Here is a 26243-nt window from a genome sequence, read left to right on the forward strand (position 1 = left end):
GGTGGAGTCACACGAGGCGCTTCACAAGAAATGGCTGGCAAGGATGGAGGAGATGGAGAACCGCTCCCGTCAGAAGAACCTGCGGATTTTGGGCCTCCCGGAGGGGCTGGAAGGTTCGGATTTGGGGGCCTACGTGGTCGTGATGCTAAACTCATTGGTGGGCGTGGGGTCGTTCCAGGGACCCTTGGAGCTGGAGGGGGCCCATCGAGTGTTGTTGCGGAAGCCCAGGCCGAACGAGCCGCCTAGGGCGGTGCTGGTCCGCTTTCACCGCTTCATTGACCGTGAGTGTGTGCTGAGATGGACGAAGAGGGAAAGGAGCAGCAGGTGGGAGAATGCGGACATTAGGATCTACCAGGACTGGAGCGCGGAGGTGTCGAAGAGAAGGGCTGGTTTCAATCGGGCGAAAGGAGTGCTCCACAGGAAGGGGGTGAAGTTTGGCCTGTTACAGCCAACTCGCCTCTGGGTCACTTACAAGGACCGCTAGCTCTACTTTGACTCTCCGGAAGAGCCCTGGGCTTTTGTCCAGGCAGAGAAATTGGACTTGAACTGAGGAATGATGTACATAGTCCAGAGGCTCTGTCCTCCTTGGTATCCTTTCGTTTTTATTGGCTGTGCTTGATGTTGCCTTTTCGTTGCTCTGCTTTTTAGTTTTTTGGGGCTGTTATTTATTTACTGTGGTACTTTTTAGTTTTTTCCACTGGTGGAGGGTTGGGGAGCTGTTCACGGTCCCGCTGGGTCATGTGCCCGTTTTTTTCCCACGTAGTGGGTGGGGGGGGGGGGGGTTAGGGATGGAAGCACGGGCTTCTGTCCCGCGCTGGAGGAGCTGGTGGCGGGGAGATTGGTGGTTGTGTTGCATTAGGGGGGGGTGTCGTCAGTATGGCGGGAGCAGCCGGGGTCAGCAGGAGTCGGCTGACTTATGGAAGTACAATGTTAGGGTGCTCGGGGGCGTGGGGAAGTAGGGGGGGTACCGGGTTGCTGCTGCAGGGGCCTGCCACCATGGGGAACGGGTCTGGGGGGTTCCCTGGGCATGTGGTGAGCCGAGGGAGAGCTATGGCTAATCGGCGCAGAAGGAGGGGGAAGACCCCCCAGATTTGGCTGGTCACATGGAACGTGAGGGGGCTGAATGGTCCAGTGAAGCGGTCCCGGGTCTTGGCACACCTGAGGGGGCTGGGAGCAGCCGTAGCTATGCTCCAGGAGACGCACCTTAAGGTGGCAGATCAGGTGAGGCTGAGAAGAGGCTGGGTGGGACAGGTGTTTCACTCAGGGCTCAATGCAAAGAATCGAGGGGTGGCGATCTTAGTCGGTAAGAGCTTGTCGTTTGTTGCGTCCAATGTGGTGGCGGACAGTGCAGATAGATGCGTAATGGTGAGTGGTAGACTTCAGGGGGAGCGGGTGGTTCTGGTCAATCTGTACGCCCCCAACTGGGACAAGGCGGGCTTCATGCGGCGAATGGTGAACCAGATCCCGGACCTGGAGACGGGGGGTTTGATCCTGGGTGGGGACTTTAACACAGTGTTGGATCCGGCTCTGGATCGCTCGAAGTCTACGACGGGTAAGAGGCCGGCGGCGGCCTTGGTGTTGAGGGGATTCATGGATCAGATGGGAGGGGTAGACCCTTGTAGGTTCTTAAAGCCGGGGGTTCTCCTTTTTCTCCCATGTCCACAAGGCTTATTCCCGGATTGACTTTTTTGTTCTCAGCAGGGCGCTAATCCCGAGAGTGGTGGGGGCGGAGTATTCGGCGATAGCCATATCTGACCATGCTCCGCATTTGGTGGACCTGGAGCTGGGGGAGGGGAAGGATCAGCGCGCGCTGTGGAGGTTAGATGTGGGGATTCTGGCAGAAGAGGAAGTGTGTGGGCGAGTCCGTAGGGGTATATGGAAGCTAATGACAACGGGGAGGTGCAAGTTGGGGTGGTTTGGGAAGCGCTGAAGGCAGTAGTTAGAGGGGAGCTTATATCCATTCGGGCGTACAGGGAGAGGGGGGAGAGGGTCGGGAGGGAGAGGCTGGTGGAGGAACTGGTAAGGGTGGATAGGAGGTATGCGGATGTCCCGGAGGGGCTTTTGAGGAAGCGGCGCAGTCTCCAAGCGGAGTTTGATATACTGACCACCCAGAAGGTGGAGGCGCAGTGGAGGAGGGCGCAGGGGCGGTGTATGAGTATGGGGAGAAGGCAAGTCGGATGCTGGCCCACCAGCTCCGGAAGCGGGAGGCAGCGAGAGAGATAGGGGGGGGTCACAGATGCAGGAGGGAACCTGGTGCGGGATGGCAGGGACATTAATGGGGTGTTCAGATCCTTTTACGAGGGGCTGTACCGGGCGGTGCCCCCTAGGGAGGCGGGCAGAATAGACCGCTTTCTGGATAGGCTGGAGTTCCCAAGAGTAGAGGATGAGCGGGTGGAGGGTCTGGGGGCCCCAATCGAGTTGGAGGAGCTGATGGAGGCGCTGGGGAGCATGCAGACAGGGAAAGCACCATGACCTGACGGGTTCACGGTGGAATTTTACAAGTTTTCAGATCTGCTGGGCCCACTGCTTGTGAGGACCCTGAATGAGGCGAGGGAAGGGGGAGGCTCTGCCCCCGACCATGTCCAGAGCAATCATCTCTTTGATCCTGAGGCGGGGCAAGGACCCCCTTCAGTGTGGGTCTTACAGGCCGATCTCGCTCCTTAACGTGGATGCAAAGTTGTTGGCAAAGGTACTGTCCAGAAGGGTGGAAAATGTGGTCCCAATGGTTATCCATGAGGACCAAACAGGGTTTGTGAAGGGGAGGCAGCTGAATGTCAATGTACGGTGGCTTCTTAATGTTATGATGATGGCACCGGCGGCTGGGGAGGCAGAAATAGTAGCATCGATGGATGTGGAGAAAGCTTTTGACAGGGTGGAGTGGAGTTACCTGTGGGAGGTGCTGAGGAGGTTTGGGTTTGGTGAGGAATTCATCAGCTGGGTGAGGTTGCTGTACAGCTCCCCGGTGGCGAGTGTGGTGACGTACGGGAGGAGGTCGGAGGACTTTCGGCTTTCCCGAGGGGACGAGGCAGGGGGGCCCCTTGTCTCCCCTGCTCTTCGCGTTAGCGATTGAACCCCTGGCCTTGGCGCTGAAGGATTCGAAGAACTGGAGGGGGAATGTGCGGGGGGAGGGAGGAGCACCGGTTGTCATTGTACGCAGATGATTTACTGTTGTATGTCGCGGATCTGGCTGGGGGATGCCAGAGGTGTTCAGGATACTGGGGGAGTTTGGGGACTTTTCGGGCTACAAGCCCAATGTGGGGAAAAGTGAGCTGTTTGTGCTGCACTTGGTGGAGCAGGAGAGGGAGATAGGGCAGCTCCCACTGAAGAGGGCGGAGAGGAGCTTTAGATATCTTGGGGTCCAGATAGCTAGGAGCTGGGGGGCCCTGCACAGGCTTAACTTTTCGAGGCTGGTGGAACAGATGGAGGAAGAGTTCAGGAGGTGGGATGCGCTGCCGCTCTCTTTGGCAGGCAGAGTCCAGTCAGTTAAGATGTTTCTCTTCCAGTGCCTCCCCATATTGATTCCGAAGGCTTTTTTCAAAAGGGTGAATAAGTGTATTCTAGGGTTCTTGTGGGCACGGAATGCCCCGAGAGTAAGGAGGGTATTCCTGGAGCGAAGAAGGGAGGTTGGCGGTTTGGCATTGCCCAACCTGTGAGGGTATTACTGGGCTGCGAATGTGTCAATGATTCGCAGGTGGGTGATGGAGGGGGAGGGTGCCGCATGGAAGAGGTTGGAGGTGGCGTCCTTTGTGGGTACGAGTTTGGAGGCTTTAGTGACGGCCCCACTTCCACTCCCCCTGGCAAGATATTCCACGAGTCCGGTAGTGGTGGTGTCCCTCAAAATCTGGGGGCAGTGGAGGCGGCACAGGGGTGGAAGTGAAGGCCTCAGTGTTGACCCCGATACGGGACAATCACCGGTTTGCACTGGGGAGAATGGATGGTGGGTTTGGGAGTTGGCACAGGGCAGGCATCTGACGGATGGGGGACCTTTTCCTCGATGGGAAGTTTGCGACTTTAGAGGAGTTGGAGGGGAAGTGGGGCCTTCCCCCTGGGAACGCTTTCAGGTATATGCAGATCAGGGTGTTTGTTAAGCGGCAGGTGGCGGAGTTCCCGCTGCTGCCGCCCAGAGGGGTGCAGGATAGGGTGCTCTCGGGGACGTGGGTCGGTGAGGGGAAGATCTCGGCAATTTATCAGTTGATGCAGGAAGAGGAGGCGGCCTCCATGGAGGAGCTAAAAGTGAAGTGGGAGGAGGAGCTAGGGGAAGAGATTGAGGATGGGACGTGGGCGGACGCCCTGGAAAGGGTGAACTCGTCCTCTTCTTGCACACGGCTCAGCTTAATTCAGCTGAAGGTGCTGCATAGGGCACACATGACAGGGGCCAGGATGAGCCGGTTCTTTGGGGGGTTGTACGGGAGGCCCGCCGAAGTACACTCATATGTTTTGGGCATGTCCGACATTGGACGGGTTTTGGAAGGGGGTGGCGGGGACTCTGTCCAAGGTGGTCGGTTCCAGGGTGGAGCCAGGCTGGGGGCTCGCGATCTTTAGGGTAGCATCGGAGCCGGGAGTGCAGGAGGCGAGAGAGGCCGGCATTCTGGCCTTTGCGTCTCTAGTAGCCCGACGCAGGATTCTTTTACAGTGGAGGGACGCAAAGCCCCCGAGTTCGGAGGCCTGGATTAACGACATGGCCGGGTTCATCAAGCTGAAGATTAAGTTTGCCCTGAGGGACGATGCCCACTGTCCCTGCTGCTGTTCGCCCTAGCGATCGAACCACTAGCTATCGCGCGCAAATGGAACCTCACCAGTCTGACGGAGGAAGTAAAAAAGGACCTGCAAAGATGGAACACACTCCCACTCTCCCTTGCGGGGAGAGTCCAGACGATCAAAATGAACGTACTGCCCAGGTTCCTCTTCCTGTTTAGATCCATCCCGATCCACACCCTCAAGGCCTTTTTCAAAGCGCTGGACAAACTAATCATGGCGTTCGTTATGGGGGGGGGGGGGGGGGGGGGGGGGGGGGGGGGGGGGGGGGCAAAAATGCGAGGATCCCAAAGAAGGTCCTACAAAAAACAAAATCCGGGTGCTCTAGCCCTCCCAAACCTACAATTCTACCACTGGGCGGCAACAGCCGAGCGAGTAAGGGGAAGGATCCAGTAGCCAGAGGCCGAGTGGGTGCGCGCGGAGGAGGCCTCCTGCGTGGGGACCTCCCTCCGGGCCCTCGCCACGGCAGCACTCCCGTCCCCACCCAAAAAACATTCCAGCAGCCCGGTGGTGACAGCCACCCTCCAATCCTGGAACCAACCGCGGCAGCAATTTGGCCTGACCAAAATGTCGGACAAAGCTCCCATCTGCAACAACCATAGATTCACACCAGCACTGACTGACGCCACCTTCAAAAGGTGGAGGCAGGACGGAGGGACACTGACAGTCAGGGACCCAAACACGGACGGCAGGATCACAACACTGGACGAACAGACAGAGAAATTTCCGCTAGCCAGGGGGAACGAGCTAAGGTTTCTGCAGCTCAAAAACTTCTTACGAAAGGAGACAAAGACGTACCCACAACCGCCACGACAGACACTACTGGAAGACCTACTGGACGCAAGTATCCTAGAGAAAGGGAACTGTAGCGACATGTATGACCGACTGGTAGAAAGGGCCGACACCGTACTGGACACAACAAGAAAGAAATGGGAGGACCACCTGGGGATTGAGGTAGGGTGGGGACTCTGGAGCGAGGCACTGCATAGGGTCAACTCCACCGCCACATGCGCAAGGCTCAGCCTGACACAACTAAAAGTGGTACATAGAGCCCACTTAACAAGAACCCGTATGAGTAGGTTCTTCCCGGAGGTGGAGGACAGATGTGAACGGTGCCAAAGAAGCCCGGCCAACCACGCCCACATGTTCTGGTCTTGCCCCAGACTCGTGGAGTACTGGACAGCCTTCTTCGAGGCCATGTCCAAAGTGGTGGGGGTGAGGGTGGAGCCATGCCCGAAAGTGGCGGTCTTTGGGGTCTCGGACCAGCCAGATCTATTCCTGGGAGGAGGGCGGACGCCTTTGCCTCCCTGATCGCCCTCCGTAGAATCCTGTTTGGCTGGCGGTCAGCAGCACCACCCAGAGCTGCAGACTGGCTGTCCGACCTCTCGGAATCTCTCCAAATGAAGAAAATCAAATTCGCCATCTGAGGGTCAGACGACGGCTCCCACAGAACGTGGGAGCCATTCACGCAACTGTTCCGGGACCTGTTTGTGGCCAACGAACAAGAGGAAGAGTAGCCGGGTGGCCAACAATCAGGGGATAATGGTCGGGAATCGGGGGAAGGTAGCCGGGGCAAGGAGTTTGGGGGGGAGGGGGGGGGGGGAGAACGGGTAAACCTGAGGAGGGAGGGGCGAACCACAGGGGGGTGGACAGCTAAAACTGGGGGGAGGGAGGCGAACCGTGGAGGAGGGGGGGAGGGGAGGAGAGAGAGAACGGGAGAGGGGGGTGGAGCAGGGGCAGGGAAGCGGGTGCCAGAGGGAGGGCACGGGATGCCAAAACGTGCATGACACCTCCAGGAGCGGGGAATGAGGAAAATGGAGATGGAGGACGGGAGGAGCGGCAGAAGCGGGGGCGAGTGCGGGACGGCAGCGAGACCCGTCCGGGAGGGGCGGGCGACAGTAACACACAGCACAGCCAAATATCGCACACTGTGATTTTCTCCCCGGCACCCAAATGTGTGTGTGCCTCTCCAGTCCCCGTTGTGATAAAATGTTGTTGTTGAAAACTTGAATAACAATTATTTTTTCAAAAAAAGTTTGCCCTGAGGGGGTCGGTACAAGGTTTCTTCCGGCATGGCAACCTTTTCTCGATTTCCTGGCGAAGGATTTTTCTATTCTTATGGCTGAAGTGAATTACTTCACACTAATGTGCCACTTTGTTGCCCACTCACTTAACCTGTCTTTGTGTTCTCCTCGGAGCTTGCATTCCCATGTAGTTTTATATCATCAACATAGAATTCTGTCCAATGGAGGACGGTTCGCTGCTAGGAGGGTTCCTAGCCTGGGGGGGAGAATACCGGGTTGCTACTGGCAGGGTCAGGAAGGAGCTGGTGTGGGCCGGGGGGACAGAGGCGAGGTGTTGTCGCTGTGGGGACTGGGTCGGGCGTGGGGTGCTGGCCTGGGGCGGGCAGTCGACGGGCTATGGCTAGTCGACGGGGGAGGGGGGGGCGGGACGCCCTCTGATCCGGTTGGTCACCTGGAATGCGAGAGGTTTAAATGGGCCGGTGAAGCGGTCGAGGGTACTTGTTCATCTGAGGGGGCTAAAGGCAGATGTGGCAGTGCTTCAGGAGACCCACCTGAAGGTGGCAGACCAGGTCCGTCTGAGGAAGGGGTGGGTGGGGCAGGTTTTCCACTCTGGGTTGGATGTGAAGAACTGGGGAGTGGCGATTCTGGTGGGGAAAAATGTGTCGTTTGAGGCATCTGAGGTGGTGGCGGACAAGGGGGGTAGGTATGTTATGGTTAGGGGCAGACTACAGGGAGAGAAGGTGGTACTTGCTAGTGTGTATGCCCCAAATTGGGACGATGCGGGCTTTATGAGGCGTATGCTGGGACGGGTCCCGGATCTAGAGGCGGGAGGTCTGATTATGGGGGTGGGGGACTTCAATACGGTGTTGGATCCTTCACTGGATCGGTCCAGTTCAAGGACGGGCAGGAGGCCGGCGGCGGCCAAGGTACTGAGAGGGTTTATGGACCAGATGGGAGGGGTGGATCCATGGAGGTTTGTGAGGCCGAGGGCACGGGAGTACTCTTTCTTCTCCCACGTACATAGGGTTTATTCTCGGATAGATTTCTTCGTGGTGAGTAGGGGACTGATTCCGAGAGTGGAGGAGGCCGAATATTCGGCCATTGCAATCTCCGACCACGCTCCGCATTGGATGGAGTTGGAGATGGGGGAGGTGCGGGACCAGCGCCCGTTGTGGAGGTTGGATGTGGGGTTGTTGGCGGAGGAGGAGGTGTGTAGGAGGGTCCGGGCAAGTATTGAGGGGTACCTCGAGGTGAATGATATAGGGGAGGTCCAGGTGGGGATGGTCTGGGAAGCCCTGAAGGCAGTGATTCGTGGGGAGCTGATATCCATCCGGGCACACAGGGAGAGGGATAGACTGGTGGGGAAGATGCTGGAGGTAGATAGGAAGTACGCGGAGGCACCAGAGGAGGGACTGTTGGGGGAGAGGCGCAGCCTACAGGCTAAATTTGATTTGCTGACCACGAGAAAGGCGGAGGCACAGTGGAGGAAGGCACAAGGGGCAGTGTACGAACATGGTGAAAAGGCGAGTAGGATGCTGGCTCATCAGCTCCGCAAGCGGGATGCGGATAAGGAAATTGCTAGAGTGAGAGACAAGAGTGGGAATGTGGTGCGGAAGGGGGTAGAGGTGAATGAGGTCTTCAAGGACTTTTACGGGGAACTGTACCGGTCGGAGCCAACGGTGGAGAGGAGGGGAATGGAGAGGTTTCTCGACGGGCTATCTTTCCCGAAGGTGCAGGAGGAGCAGGTGGAGGGGTTGGGGGCGCCGATTGAGCTGGAGGAGCTAGTTAAGGGGATCGGGCAGATGCAGTCAGGGAAGGCGCCAGGGCCGGATGGGTTCCCGGTGGAATTTTATAAAACGTTTGTGGACCTAGTGGGCCCCTTGCTGGTGCGGACACTTAATGAAGCGTGGGAAGGGGGGACTTTGCCCCCCGACGATGTCACGGGCGCTGATTTCGTTAATCTTAAAGAGGGACAAGGACCCCCAGCAGTGTGGTTCACACAGGCCCAGATCTCTCCTTAATGTGGATGCCAAGGTGCTGGCAAAAATCCTGGCCACCAGGATAGAGGACTGTGTGCCAGGGGTTGTACATGAGGACCAGACAGGTTTTGTGAAGGGAAGGCAGCTGAACACGAATGTGCGGAGATTGTTGAATGTCATCATGATGCCGGCGATTGAGGGGGAGGCAGAGATAGTGGTGGCGCTGGATGCGGAGAAGGTCTTCGATAGAGTGGAGTGGGGGTACTTATGGGCGGTGGTGGGGAGGTTTGGATTTGGGGAAGTGTTTATAAGATGGGTGAGGCTGCTATATGAGGCCCCGATGGCGTGTGTGGCCACAAATGGGAGGAGGTCGGAGTATTTCCGGCTTTACCGAGGGACCAGGCAGGGTTGCCCCCTGTCCCCCTTGTTGTTTGCATTGGCAATCGAGCCGTTGGCGATGGCGCTGAGGGATTCAGGGAGGTGGAGAGGTTTGGTGCGAGGTGGGGAGGAACATAGGGTGTCGTTGTATGCCGATGACCTGTTACTGTATGTGGAGGACCCGGTGGGAGGGATGCCGGGGGTGATGGAGCTGCTAGCTGAGTTTGGGACCTTTTAAGGCTATAAACTAAATCTAGGCAAGAGTGAGGTGTTTGTAGTGCACCCTGGAGACCAGGAGGAAGGAATTGGTAGGCTCCCGCTTAGGAGGGCAGGGGAGTGTTTTAGGTACCTGGGGGTGCAGGTGGCCAGGGACTGGGGGACTCTTCACAAGCATAATTTCACCAGGCTTGTGGATCAGATGGAGGAGGAGTTCAAGAGGTGGGACATGCTGCCAATGTCGTTGGCGGGGAGGGTGCAGTCCGTCAAAATGACGGTGCTTCCGAGGTTCTTGTTCCTCTTTCAGTGCCTGCCCATCTTCATCCCCAGGGCCTTCTTTAGGAGGGTGACTAGCAGTATTTTGAGCTTTGTGTGGGCACAGGGGACTCCGAGAGCGAAGAGGGTTTTCTTGGAGCGAGGGAGGGATAGAAGCGGGCAGGCGCTGCCCAACTTTTTGGGGTACTATTGGGCGGCCAACGTGTCAATGGTGCGTAAATGGGTGATGGGGGGGGGGGGGGGGGGGGGGGGGGGGGGCGTGGAAAAGACTGGAGATGGCGTCATGTAGAGGTCCGAGCCTGGGTGCCTTGGCAACGGCGCCGTTGCCGCTTTCTCCTAAGAGGTATACCACGAGCCCGGTGGTGGCGGCGACCCTAGCAATCTGGGGACAGTGGAGACGGCATAGGGGGGAAACAGGGGGCTCGACGGAGGCTCCATTAGGTGGAAATCATCGGTTCATCCCGGGGAACACTGATGGGGGATTTAGGGTGGGCATCAGTAAATTGAGGGACCTGTTTATTGGTGGGAGGTTTGCGGGCCTGGGGGAACTGGAAGATACATTTGGGTTCCCCCAAAGTAACATGTTCAGATACTTGCAGGTAAAGGCGTTTGCTAGGCGACAGGTAGAGGAGTTCCCTTTCCTGCTCTCGCGGGGGGCGATGGACAGTGTGCTTTCGGTGGCGTGGGTCGGAGAGGGGAAGGTGTCTGACATTTATAAGGTAATGGTGGAGGAGTCGTCAGTGGAGGAGCTGAAGGCTAAATGGGAGGAGGAACTTGGGAAGCAGATAGAGGACGGGACTTGGGCGGATGCCTTGGAGTCAACTCTTCCTATTCATGTGCGAGGCTTAGTCTCATCCAATTCAAGGTGCTGCACCGGGCCCACATGTCCGGGACTAGGATGAGTAGGTTCTTTGGGGGTGACGACAGGTGCACCAGGTGTTCGGGGAGTCCAGCGAATCATGCCCATATGTTCTGGGCATGCCCGGAACTGGAAGGATTCTGGAAGGGGGAGGCGGGGACGGTGTCGAGGGTGGTTGGATCCAGGGTCAAACCAGGGTGGGGATGCGATTTTTGGAGTTGCGGTGGAGCCGGGAGTGCAGGAGGCGAAAGAGGCCGGTGTCCTGGCCTTTGCATCCCTAGTAGCCCGGTGGAGGATCTTGATGCAGTGGAAAGATGCGAGGCCCCCAAGTGTGGAGACCTGGATCGGTGACATGGCGGGATTTATAAAATTGGAAAGGGTCAAATTTGCCCTGAGAGGATCAATACAAGGGTTCCATAAACGGTGGCAGCCTTTTCTGGACTTCCTGGCTCAAAGATAGGTATCTTATTATGGTTCGATGTTGTTGTATAAATACAAAATTTTTCAATAAAAATTATTTTTTAAAAAAACATACAATTCTGTCTCTTTGTTTAAGGCAGGGTTTCCCAAACTCTCCCAGTCACTGAGCCCTTTTGACCTCCCAAGAATATTGAAGGAACCCCTGGGAAACATTCTTTTTGTGTTGGTGAGCCAAATCACAAAACAATTATTTTCACGAAACAGCTACATGCAAAACCTAATATACAGAAATCTTTTGTATTTCTTATATGCACAGGTCTAACAAAATAGAAAAGTTCTTTATTAAAAAATATAGTTAGGTCTTTCCATTTGAAATGACAAACGTTAAGAGTGGACTGGAGTCTCATCACCTATTCGGCCACCACTCATCACACATACTTATCCCCACAATCACACACACACACCAACCCTCATCGCGCAATCACACACACCAACCCTCATCACGCGCGCGCACACACACACACACACACACACACCAACCCTCATCACGCACACACACCAACCCTCATCACGCGCACACACACACACACACACACACACCAACCCTCATCACACACACACACCAACCCTCATCACACACACACACCAACCCTCATCACACACACACCAACCCTCATCACACATACACCAACCCTCATCACGCACACACACCAACCCTCATCACGCGCACACACCAACCCTCATCACACGCACACACCAACCCTCATCACACACACACACCAACCCTCATCACACACACACACCAACCCTCATCACACACACACCAACCCTCATCTCACACACACCAACCCTCATCACGCACACACCAACCCTCATCACGCACACACACTCACCAACCCTCATCACTCACACACACACACACCAACCCTCATCACTCACACACACACACACACCAACCCTCATCTCACACACACACACCCCCTCATCACACACACACACCAACCCTCATCTCACACACACACCAACCCTCATCACACACACACACTCCAACCCTCATCACACACACACACACTCCAACCCTCATCACACACACACACCCACTCCAACCCTCATCACACACACCCACTCCAGCCCTCATCACACACACACCAACCCTCATCTCACACACACCAACCCTCATCTCACACACACCAACCCTCATCACACACACAGACACACACACCAACCCTCATCACACACACACACACCAGCCCTCATCGCACACAGACACAAACAGCAACCCTCATCACACACACACACACACCAACCCTCATCTCACACACACACACCAACCCTCATCTCACACACACACCAACCCTCATCTCACACACACACCAAACCTCATCACACACCAAACCTCATCACACACCAAACCTCATCACACACCAAACCTCATCACACACCAAACCTCATCACACACACACACCAGCCCTCATCGCACACAGACACAAATAGCAACCCTCGTCACGCACACACACATCAACCCTCATCACGCACACGCCAACCCTCATTACGCACACACCAACCCTCATCACGCACACACACCAACCCTCATCACACACACACACCAACCCTCATCACGCACACACCAACCCTCATCTCACACACACCAACCATCATCTCACACACACCAACCATCACACACACACACACACACACACCAACCCTCATCACACACACACCAACCATCACACACACACCAACCATCACACACACACCAACCATCACACACACACACACACACCAACCCTCATCACACGCACACACACCAACCCTCATCACACACACATACACACCAACCCTCATCACACACACACACACCAACCCTCATCACACACACATCAACCCTCATCACACACACACCAATCCTCATCTCACACACACACACAGACACCAGCCCTCATCACGCACACACCAACCCTCATCTCACACACACCAACCGTCATCACGCACACACACACCAACCCTCGTCACGCACACACACAACAACCCTCGTCACGCACACACACCCCAACCCTCGTCACGCACACACACACCAACCCTCGTCACGCACACACACACCAACCCTCGTCACGCACACACACCAACCCTCATCACGCACAAACACACACACCAACCCTAATCGCACAGACAGACACACACACCAACCCTCATCACACACACACACCCAACCCTCATCACACACACACCAACCCTCATCACACACACACACCAACCCTCATCACGCACACACACCAACCCTCATCACGCACACACACCAACCCTCATCTCACACACACCAACCATCACACACACACACACACACACCAACCCTCATCACACACACACCAACCATCACACACACACCAACCATCACACACACACACACACACCAACCCTCATCACACGCACACACACACCAACCCTCATCACACACACATACACACCAACCCTCATCACACACACACACACCAACCCTCATCACACACACATCAACCCTCATCACACACACACCAATCCTCATCTCACACACACACACAGACACCAGCCCTCATCACGCACACACCAACCCTCATCTCACACACACCAACCGTCATCACGCACACACACACCAACCCTCGTCACGCACACACACAACCCTCGTCACGCACACACACCCCAACCCTCGTCACGCACACACACACCAACCCTCGTCACGCACACACACACCAACCCTCGTCACGCACACACACCAACCCTCATCACACACACCAACCATCTCACACACACACACACCAACCCTCATCACACACACACACACCAACCCTCATCACACACACACACGCCAACCCTCATCACACACACACCAACCCTCATCACTCATACACACACACCAACCCTCATCACACACACACCAACCCTCATCACACACACACCAACCCTCATCACACACACACACCAACCCTCGTCACACACACACACACCAACCCTCATCACACGCACACACACACCAACCCTCATCACACACACACACACACACACCAACCCTCATCACACACACCAACCCTCATCACACACACACCAACCCTCATCACACACACACACCAACTCTCATCTCACACACACACCAACCCTCATCACGCACACACACCAACCCTCATCACGCACACACCAACCCTCATCACGCACACACCAACCCTCATCACGCGCACACACACACCAACCCTCAGCACACACACACCAACCCTCAGCACACGCACACACCAACCCTCAGCACACACACACACACCAACCCTCATCACACACACCCTCATCACACACACACACACACCAACCCTCATCACACACACACACCAACCATCACACACACACACACACACACACACCAACCCTCATCAGACACACACACCAACCCTCATCACACACACACACCAACCCTCATCACACACACACACCAACCCTCATCTCACACACACACCAACCCTCATCTCACACACACACACCAACCCTCATCTCACACACACACCAACCCTCATCTCACACACACACCAACCCTCATCTCACACACACACCAACCCTCATCTCACACACACACCAACCCTCATCTCACACACACACCAACCCTCATCTCACACACACACCAACCCTCATCTCACACACACACCAACCCTCATCTCACACACACACCAACCCTCATCTCACACACCCACCAACCCTCATCTCACACACCCACACCAACCCTCCTCACACACACCCACACCAACCCTCATCACACACACACACACCAACCCTCATCACACACACACCAACCCTCATCACACACACACCAACCCTCATCACACACACACCAACCCTCATCACACACACACACCAACCCTCGTCACACACACACACACACCAACCCTTATCACGCACACACCAACCCTCATCACACACACACCAACCCTCAGCACACACACACCAACCCTCAGCACACACACCAATCCTCATCACACACACACCAACCCTCATCACACACACACACCAACCCTCATCACACACACACACCAACCCTCGTCACACACACACACACCAACCCTTATCACGCACACACACCAACCCTCATCACACACACACCAACCCTCATCACACACACCAACCCTCAGCACACACACACACACAACCCTCAGCACACACACACACCAACCCTCATCACACACACACACACACCAACCATCACACACACACCAACCCTCATCACACACACACCAACCCTCATCACACACACACCAACCCTCATCACACACACGTCCACCGTAGGCAATTCAATTGAGCCAGCAGTCTGATAATTCAAGTGCCCTAACAACTATTACATTGACTTTGCTCCATGCTCCAATGATTTCTTGTTTCGTGCTTTAATCAAAAGGTACAATTAGCAGTAGGGGGCATATAAACTATTTGTTCCAATGTTTCTATCACTTGCTATTCCTAATCTCCATCCATACTGATCCTATATTATTATTTCTGAGCCAAGAGCCTTCCTCACTCATGGCCTTATGTTATCCTTTGTTATCAGGGAGATACCTCTCCTCCTTTTCCATTCTGCCCATCTTTTCAAAATGTGTGTATCCTGGAATATTTATTTCCAAACCTTGGTCACCGTATAACCATTAATTGTAACGGTGATTAGATATAAACATTCCTCTTCATTTGTGTATTCATTCAGCTATCTTATTGAACATGATTTGTGCATTCAGTTTGATAGTGGTAGAGTCAATGATGGAAATGTAGTTGGATGTTATGGGGTGGTGGTTAAATTCTCTCTTGTTGGAGCTGCTCATTGCCTGGCATTAGGTAGCAGAAATGTTACTTGCTATTTATCAGCCCAAGCCTGGATATTTTCTAGGTCTCGCAGCATGTGGACTGCTTCAGTAACTGAGGAGTTGTGAATGGTGCTGAACATTGTGCAGTGATTAATGATCATTCTCATTTCTGGCCTTATGATGGAGGGAAGGTCATTGATGAAGCAGCTGAAGATGGTTGAGACGAGGATACTACCCTGCAGAACTCCAGCAGTGATGTCCAAGAACAGAGAATATGGATTCCTACAACCACAACCATTTTCCTTTGTGCTCTGACTCCAACCAGCAGGGAGTCCACCCCCCCCCCCCCCCCCCCATTCTCATTGATTCTAGTTTTGCTCAGGCTCCTTGATGCCACACTTTGTCATATGTTGCCCTGATGTCAAGGGCAGTCGATCCCAGCTTACTTCTGGAGTTCAGCTCTTTTGTCCATGTTTGAACCAAGGCTGTCATACGGTCAGGAGCTGATTATTTGTGGGTGGTGTTGCTCAGTTTCCATAATGGCAGCATAGTTGGGCAGCACAGTGGCACAGTGGGTTAGCCCTCTTGCCTCACAGCGCCGAGGTCCCAGGTTCGATCCCGGCTCTGGGTCACCGTCTGTGTGGAGTTTGCACATTCTCCCCGTGTTTGCGTGGGTTTTGCCCCCACAACCCAAAGATGTGCAAGTAGGTGGATTGGCCACGCTAAATTGCCTCTTAATAGGAAAAAATGAATTGGGCACTCGAAATTTATTTTTAAAAAATGGCAGCATAGTTTAATTTAAATGGATTAACATCTGCATTAAAATAGATGGGGAATTTCAGACAAATGTGTGGTTTTGATCCAGTTGTGTCAGCAACATTTGTGAGGTCTGTGGCAGTCATGTGATACATTGCTTGAGATAATTTACCATATTGCAGCAATGGCCGGTGTTTATATATAGGCTGGAACAAAACTGTGGTCAATACGTTGACCACTGGGTTGGCAATCCCAGTCCCTGAGCCTCTGCCATATTTTTCTGTGCTGCAGACTCCACTCCCTTCTTTGACCAACAATTTCTCCTTTTCAGGCCACTTCTGGTACACAAATCCGTAGACAGGTGGGGAATTATTCTCCTCTACTTCACCAATCTCCTATTTTGCCGATCCAATCCCCCATAAGTCGGGGGGAAAAGGTCTCAAAAGGTCCACCACGATCCAGAGCTACAAATTAAGTGACCACTCACTCTATGGTTGCCACCGGAACCTGTCTGTGGTAAATAAGTTAACTATGCTCAGGCCTTAATCAAAATAATCGAGGGTCAACTGCTGTGCGTAAAAAAATTTAAATGCATTCCTTAAGTGGAAAAACCTTACCTGGACCAATCGTGTTGATTCAAAACTGAAATAAGTGACCAAGTGCTTTGTTAAACAATTGAATAAAATGGTGAGATTGGAAAATATCAAAAGTACAACAAAAACTTAAACATGCTGCATGTCTACTGGCTTGATTGAAATGTTACAGATCCTTTAATGTACTCTTCTTGTACCAACCTGTGGAATTAGAGTTTGAGGCAAGCTCACCTGATAACAGCTTCAGAGGTCCTGTGAAGTTCAACCACCAATACGGAAGGGAATTGCTCTGCTGGAATGCCAAGTGGGGAAGGAACAGATTGGATCGAACAACTTTCTGTAAATTCACTAGTATTCACAGTCACCTCATTTTCAGTTGATGGCAGATGTTCAGTATCAATACAGGTTGTGTGTGAACGAAGTCCGAGATCACCGTGATCCGCATTGATGATCTCTTTCAGTTCTGGCTTCACCAAAGCAGTGGGAGTCACCAACACTGGAGAAAGGGACTCTTTTGGTTTAACATTTTGCTCGTCAGTTGTTTTCATCATTTTTGCATAAAGAATTGCCTTTTTGCGATCACCAGATACTGCATAATCCACGGTGCAAATGTCAGATAAGCAGTCAAGATCATCCAAAATATTCTGAGGAAATTGCATCTTGTATGTCTCTTCAAATAATTTTGGAAGCGCGTTGGCCCAAAGTCCACTGCTGTACCTCTGTAATAACTCAGTGACTCTTTGTTTCGTCTCAATATTCTTTGGAACTAGGCTTTTAGATGCAACTGTTTTCCCTCCTTGAGCTACACTTTTATTGGAAGTTGGTAGCTCCTGTTTTTTATCAGCTGACTTTGGATTAAAACTGAACTTCCTTTGCTGCTGGCCACTTTTTGGAGGATAAAGCAGCAATTCTGCCAAACCACTAGATGGTGACTTTTCAACCTAAACAAAAGTGAGATCAACATAAATTCAGTTCAATGAAAGGCTGTCCATCCAGAGGCAATTATTGTACCAAAGCGAAACTAAAGTGTGAACAACTGATCTACAACTATTTTCCTCCCAAAAATGGAAAATTGAGCTAAATGTTCAAACCAGATATCACACGTTCTTTTTAAAAACAGAAATATTCCTGGAACTAAGCAGATCTGCCAGCATCAAGACAGATTAATATTTTAATTTGAGCCTATGCCTGAGCTTTTCCGTAATATTAACATGTACACTTCAAATGTATACTGATGGATTTAACTGAAGAAAAAACACAAATGTATCTACTTTCTCTTCTCTCAAAATGCCAATACTAAAACCAATATTACTTGATAAAACTCACCTTGAGAGGAGTCCCAATGGTTTAGTAGCTAAGTGCATCATATGCTATGGTAATGAGCTAGATCAGGGTCACAATCCTCCACTTATGAGCATTGAGTTGTTGTAGGAAAAGCTACTATGGCACAAACATTGCTTGTATAAACTTGTATAGTTCAAAGCATAATTTTATGTGCAAGACCAAAATATTGCAACTCTCAAAATACACCTACCATGACTTGCTGATTTATTCAAATATAAAAGCATAAGGAAAACAATTTGCAATCAGCACAGAACCGAATTAGTCACTTTTTATAATAAATACAGGAATTGCAAACTATCCACCATAAATATAATTAAATTGGTCAAATGTTTCCCAGCTGTTTCAGTGACCATATTGCTTTTAGACTGCAACACTGTAGAAGCCTAAATTAAATTTAAAATTGGTCATTAAAAAAAAACTTGGCACTAAACAATCTTTACAACTAAAATTCGAAGAAAATCTGCCTCACAAATAAGCCTCCCCAATTTTCCAAGTTCACATATGGGAGGCTTGACATAATAGTTCCCTGGTTATTATACTGATGCACAGTGCCTCTTTATGGATGCTCTATTGAAGCCCTAAGTTTTTTGTTATTTTTAAACTTGGCCACAGCACAGTCCATTGTTTAACGTTGCTTCCCTCTGATAAATAACGCTGGAGCACCAACTGAAATTAACATTTTTGGCTGCCCTCTTAGCTTTGAATTATGAACCCCACAGACCAAGCAAGGAGGTGGTGCTAGATTTGATGTAATAATCAGTGCCAAGTAAATTAATCTCATCCAAGTTAATGGTGGAATCAATACATTCGGGATTAATGCTGCTAGGCTGTAGAACTGTTGAAAGTAATCAGCGAAATGATGCACCCCAGAATGACTATCCGAAAACACAGCTGAAAGTCAATTTGTGTGGTTGCCGAAGGAGGATTAGGTCAGGCTTAGCTGGCCATACCAATTTCTAACAGTTCATTGACACTCAGGCTTACAAGAAATAATTGGCCCTGGTCAAGCATTGGAGGACAATGGAGAATTCCTGCCCGCTTTATACTGAAAGTGTCCTTCTATCCAAGAAGCCAATTCATTGCTTGGATGATGAGGACAATTTACCTGAAAAGTTAACAGGTGGGCTAATAAACAGTGATATAAATAAGTGGCCACCTTAGATGATGCTCTTCTCTGGACATTAACATATGGGCTTGCTGCAATGTGTATTTTTGAAAGAAAATCTTTAATGGTTTACTTTTAATTAAAAGAAAATGCTATTTTTAAAACCTACAGACTTTCTGGTATCTGCCATTTCCTGCTTTGCCATGTCTTTGCACAAGGAGGGTTAAATAGGAGCTCTGTGGGAAACCTGTTCCATAAAACAATCCATTAGAACATTTTTTCATCATCTATTGAAAACAACAAAGATTTTGGGAGTCCTCTTTCTGGTTTTGTAAAAGTCAATTTGTGGCAAAACCAAATTAGTGCACTTGAAATAAGTTGCCCAAATAGTTTTCGCTCTATGCATTTTCTAATAATGTTATATTATGGTTTCAGAGGTCACTGGAATGCATGCTAAAACCCCAGCTACTCACCAGTGAGGAGTACGGAATTAATTGCTAAATCTAGGCATGTTGTCACATAAATATTTTGTTTACTATAACACTAAACATTACAGTGGTACAAGGCCAAACGGTACAAACATTAAGTTTTAAGTTGGAGAAACTGGGTCCCCTTGCCTCTGTACCAACGTACAGGTGGATGTTTGGGCGGGGGAGGTTAGGATATTCTGATTATTAAAACGATAAACACAGCTGTACAAAACCGAATGGTACAAGCACTAAACGTTGCGCTGGAGGGACCGATACCCTTGCCTCTGTATCAACATAAAGGCAGAGAAAATTCTGGATCTTGAGAATTAGTTTGCTTATAGAAATTGGTTCAACAGCAGCTTGAATGGTTGTGCACTACATATATGTAATTAGGAGCCATGAGGCAGGAAAAACAATTTGCATAAAAAGCAATTTTAAACGTTTTGCTGAATTTAATCAATTGTAAAAACAGGACTGGCCCCTTTACTACATTTGTCACCAGTGCCATAGGCAACGGTGCATATCACTTAATATGCTTGTGATGAATACACCCTTCAATTGAAGACTAATTTACAATAATCTGGCTTGGTTCCCCAGCTCACTTCATCATTACAATCACATTCTCCAACTCCCCCAACACAGGTTGAAAGCCAGCTCCTTCATAAAAGAGTGGCTGAACTGATTTTACTACTCAGTGAGAAACGTGCAAGAAGAATATTGTAGCTCCATTCCTGCCAAGAATTTATGTGCTTTCGACCTTCAGTACCATTAAAGTAACTGGAGAGACAGCAGGAGAAAATGGGATGATAGGACTGGCAGATGTAGAACAAAAAAAATTGCCCCAAGAAAGAAATGAAGAACATGAAGGAGAGAGAAATAAAACTCAATTAACAGAGGAATACAGATGTAACTGCATCAAGATACATCCAAGCAGACCAAGTGTGGACCAAGGAACCTTGGTAAAATTCTAATTGGTGGGGGTGAAGGATGGAACACTCCATTTTCTGCTCAATGATGCCAGGTGTGAGGCTGTTTCCAGGATATTCCAGTGTTCAGCTCTATTCGCAACTCCCTACAGCCGGGACTAAATAATATTGAGCTTATAGGTGGCACCAACCAAGTCCAAATGAACATCCACTCCAGCCTTCCTTGATGTTCAGTGGCACCAGAAACCCCACCATGAACATATCCGCACCTCCACTGGTCACCATTGCTTCTAAGCACAATGGACCAACTATGGCCCTGAAATTTCTTAGAGTGGCAATCATCAGGATATGTAACTGTAAAACGCCTGTCTTGCCTGACCTTCCTGATCAAACTGGGAGAGACTGAAGAAGCGAAGTACGCCCACGGCTCCAGTGGTGAAGTAGGACTTCCCCCCTTTCTACGACACGTTGCCGTGAAGGTGAATTTAAAGATCCCATTGAAAGGGAGAAGTCAATGGGTTGCGTGGGGGTGACGGTTTGGATATCAGGGGTGGGGGGAGGATGGAGAATCCCTTGCTGGTGATTGTGAGTGGGGGGTAGAATACCAAGGTGTGTGTGGTGTGGTTAATTGGGTGGGGGAGGTACCCTGGGTGCAGGGTGTGTACCCTCGGAGGCTGGGCCGAGGAGTTCAAAATACTTACTTTGGTTAAAAGTGTTTTTCCCCTTCTAACTCTTTCCAAGCATCTATGAATGTAAAAGTGGCAGAACCATCCGAAGTTCGCAGTTTAAAATCGCTTTGTCAAATAGTTCCAAATGCAGCACAGTTGTCTGGAAGTTAGCTCTTCTGGCACGTTGGCAGGTAAACCCTTACCTGGGAACTTTCAAGAGGGATTCCCCAGGTGACCTTTGAGGCACCCCCCCTCCCCCAAATCCAATGCTGGAGAGCCAGGAGGTTGTAGTGCGATAATAAGAAAAACAGAACAGAAGTTGAGTACTCTGCAATGAGTGGGCTATATTCTGACTCAAATTCTCACCACAATCTAAAATGTTCAAATCAGGAGGGTCATGCAATATTTCAGCACTCGTCTGGATGGGTACATCTGCAGCAACATTTGAAGATTGATATGATCTATAACAGAGCAGTTTGCTTGATATCACCATGACATTGGGCTTAATATTCAACCCTGCCACAACTGAGGTTGCAATACTATATCAACAGTATTCATCTCAGCAATTCACTGAACATATTCAAACAGCACATCCTCGGCACTTATATCATTAAACACAAGATCACAGGAACCTTATCAAAAGTCACATTCCCCCTTAACATGATCACTGTTCATCATTGCTCTGCTTTTCCAGGAGACTCATCCAGAGTGGGGATTGCAACTTGGTAATTTGGTGCAATGAAGTAAATCAGCAAAGGTAAGTGGAAAATCTAATTCTGCTGTTTTTCAGTTAAAAGTGCAGTGTGTAGCTTTGTGTCTGATTGGTTGAAGCTGCCCCCACCCTAATTGCTGAGAGGCAGTTATCTGTCAATCACCTGAGGCCTGTTTAGGGGCACATTGTATTCTTCTCTTTGAAGTTAAGGTATTTTTTGAGTCATCGATTAGCTGAGGTCTGTATAAAAGACAGACAGACAGCGCACACAGTAAGCTAGCGCTTTTCCAGGAGACACATCCGGAGTGGGGATTGAAACTTGGTAATTTGGTGCAGTGAGGTAATTCGGTGCAGAGTGTGAGGAGGTGCTTTTTCAGAGGTGCTTTTTAACCCTGGTAAGTGACTGGTAAGTAGTTTTTCTTTTCATTCTTTTCATTGTCTAATTTATTTATTTTTATTTTGAAATTGTTGTTGTATAAGTTTACCTAGGGTTTAAGACATGGCAGGAGATCCCAGACCCGTGTCATGCTCCTCGTGTGCGATGTGGGAGCTCAGGGACACGTCCACTGTCCCTGGCTCCTTCACGTGCAAGAAGTGTGTTCAGTTGCAGCTCTTGTTAGACCGCTTGACGGCTCTGGAGCTGCGGATGGACTCACTTTGGAGCATCCGCGATGCTGAGGAGGTCGTGGATAGCACGTTTAGCGAGTTGGTCACACCGCAGGTGAAAATTAATGAGGGAGATAGAAAATGGGTGACCAAAAGAAAGAGCAAGAGTAGGAAGGCAGTGCAGGTGTCCCCTGCGGTCATTTCCCTGCAAAACAGATATACCGCTTTGGATACTGTTGAGGGAGATGGCTCACCAGGGGAAGGCAGCAGCAGCCAGGTTCATGGCACCGTGGCTGGCTCTGCTGCGCAGCAGGGCACGAAGAAAAATGGCAGGGCTATAGTGATAGGGGACTCGATCGTAAGGGGAATAGACAGGCGGTTCTGTGGACACAATCGAGGGGGGGGGTGGGGGGGGGTGGGGGGGGTGGGGGGGGGGTGGGAGGGGGGGGGGGTGGGAGGGGGGGGGGGTGGGGGGGGTGGGAGGGGGGTGGGAGGGGGGGGTGGGGGGGGTGGGAGGGGGGGGTGGGGGGGGTGGGAGGGGGGGGGTGGGAGGGGTGGGAGGGGGGGGTGGGAGGGGTGGGGTGGGGGGGTGGGAGGGGTGGGGTGGGGGGGTGGGGGAGTGGGGAGGGGTGGGGTGGGGGGGGTGGGGGAGTGGGGTGGGGTAGGGGGGGGTGGGGTAGGGGGGGGTGGGGTGGGGGGGTGGGGTGGGGGGGGTGGGGTGGGGTGGGGGGGGTGGGGTGGGGGGGGGGGGTGGTGGGGTGGGGGGTGGGGGTGGGGGGTGGGTGGGGGGGTGGGGGGGGGGTGGGGGGGGTGGGGGTGGGGGGGGGGTGGGGGGGGGTGGGGGGTGAACAGCCAGCTGTCGTGGTGCACATAGGCACCAACGATATATGTAAAAACGGGATGAGGTCCTACAAGCGGAATTCAGGGAGTTAGGAGTTAAACTAAAAAGTAGGACCTCAAAGGTAGTAATCTCAGGATTGCTACCAGTGCCACGAGCTAGTCAGAGTAGGAATGTCAGGATAGATAGGATGAATGCGTGGCTCGAGAGATGATGCAAGAGGGAGGGATTCAAATTCCTGGGGCATTGGGACCGGTTCTGGGGGAGGTGGGACCAGTACAAACCGGACGGTCTGCACCTGGGCAGGACTGGAACCGATGTCCTAGGGGGGGTGTTTTCTAGAGCTGTTGGGGAGGGATTAAACTAATGTGGCAGGGGGATGGGAACCGATGCAGGAAGTTGGAAGGTAGTAAAACAGGGACAGAAGCAAAAGGAAGTAAGGGGAAAAGTGCAAGGCAGAGAAGACATAGTCAAAAATCTAAAAGGGCGACAGTACAAGGTACAGTGACTGAGGGGAGCTCAGTGAATAGGCCCAGTAATAACAAAAGGAATAAAACTGGAGATGTTAAGATTCAAAACAGAGGTAAAAAAACCAACATACGTGTACTTTACCTGAATGCTCATAGTATTCGGAATAAAGTAAATGAGTTGATGGCACAAATCATCGTAAATGACTATGATTTAGTGGCCATTACTGAAACATGGTTAAAGGATGGTCACGACTGGGAGTTAAATATCCGAGGGTATCAAACTATTCGGAAGGACAGAGTGGATGGTAAGGGAGGTGGTGTTGCTCTGTTATTTAAGGATGACATCCGGGCAATAGTAAGGGATGACATCGGTGCTATGGAGGATAAGGTTGAATCCATTTGGGTGGAAATCAGGAATAGTAAGGCGAAAAAGTCACTGATAGGAGTAGTCTATCGGCCACCAAATAGTAACGTTATGGTGCGGCAGGCAATAAACAAAGAAATAACTGATGCATGTAGAAATGGTACAGCAGTTATCATGGGGGATTTTAATCTACATGTCGATTGGTTTAACCAGGTCGGTCAAGGCAACCTTGAGGAGTTTATAGAATGTATCCGCGATAGTTTCCTAGAACAGTATGTAATGGAACCTACGAGGGAACAAGCGGTCCTAGATCTTGTCCTGTGTAATGAGACAGGATTGTTTAATGATCTCATAATTAGGGATCCTCTCGGAAGGAGCGATCACAATATGGTGGAATTTAAAATACAGATGAAGGGTGAGAAAGTAAAATCAAATACTAGTTATTTGTGTTTAAACAAAGGAGAGTACAAGGGGATGAGAGAAGAACTAGCTAAGGTAGACTGGGAGCTAAGACTTTATGGTGGAACAGTTGAGGAACAGTGGAGAACCTTCCAAGTGATTTTTCACAGTGCTCAGCAAAGGTTTATACCAACAAAAAGGAAGGACGGTAGAAAGAGGGAAAATCGACCGTGGATATCTAAGGAAATAAGGGAGAGTATCAAATTGAAGGAAAATGCATATAAAGTGGCAAAGATTGCTGGGAGTTTAGAGGACTGGGAAATCTTTAGGGGGCTACAGAAAGCTACTAAAAAAGCTATAAAGAAGAGTAAGGTAGAGTATGAGAGTAAACTTGCTCAGAATATAAAAACAGACAGTAAAAGTTTTTACAAATATATAAAACAAAAAAGAGTGGCTAAGGTAAATATTGGTCCTTTAGAGGATGAGAAGGGAGTTTTAATAATGGGAAATGAAGAAATGGCTGAGGAACTGAACAGGTTTTTTGGGTCGGTCTTCACAGTAGAAGACACAAATAACATGCCAGCGACTGATAGAAATGAGGCTATGACAGGTGAGGACCTTGAGAGGATTGTTATCACTAAGGAGGTAGTGATGGGCAAGCTAATGGGGCTAAAGGTAGACAAGTCTCCTGGCCCTGATGGAATGCATCCCAGAGTGCTAAAAGAGATGGCTAGGGAAATTGCAGATGCACTAGTGATAATTTACCGAAATTCACTAGACTCTGGGATGGTCCCGGTGGATTGGAAATTAGCAAACGTGACGCCACTGTTTAAAAAAGGAGGTAGGCAGAAAGCAGGAAATTATAGGCCAGTGAGCTTAACTTCGGTAGTAGGGAAGATGCTGGAATCTATCAGCAAGGAAGAAATTGCGAGGCATCTGGATAGAAATTGTCCCATTGGGCAGACGCAGCATGGGTTCGTAAAGGGCAGGTCATGCCTAACTAATTTAGTGAAATTTTTTGAGGACATTACCAGTACAGTAGATAACGGGGAGCCGATGGATGTGGTATATCTGGATTTCCAGAAAGCCTTTGACAAGGTGCCACACAAAAGGTTGCTGCATAAGATAAAGATGCATGGCATTAAGGGTAAAGTAGTAGCATGGATAGAGGATTGGTTAATTAATAGAAAGCAAAGAGTTGGGATAAATGGGTGTTTCTCTGGTTGGCAATCAGTAGCTAGTGGTGTCCCTCAGGGATCCATGTTGGGCCCACAATTGTTCACAAT

General features: G+C 50.8%; 1 protein-coding gene across 4 annotated transcripts in view; it reads right to left on the reverse strand.

Annotated features, from left to right (window-relative positions):
- LOC119970262 (tudor domain-containing protein 7-like) overlaps nucleotides 1-26243 on the reverse strand; it is a 210945-nt gene that overhangs the window by 78214 nt on the left and 106488 nt on the right. For all 4 annotated transcript variants that reach the window (XM_038804596.1, XM_038804593.1, XM_038804594.1 and 1 more), the window contains exon 7: nucleotides 17287-17996. In XM_038804596.1, coding sequence (XP_038660524.1) covers nucleotides 17287-17996 — 710 coding nt within the window. The remainder of the gene's footprint in view (nucleotides 1-17286; nucleotides 17997-26243) is intronic.

This window comes from Scyliorhinus canicula, chromosome 8 (assembly GCF_902713615.1).
Source record: "Scyliorhinus canicula chromosome 8, sScyCan1.1, whole genome shotgun sequence".
Taxonomy (NCBI): Eukaryota; Metazoa; Chordata; class Chondrichthyes; order Carcharhiniformes; family Scyliorhinidae; genus Scyliorhinus; species Scyliorhinus canicula.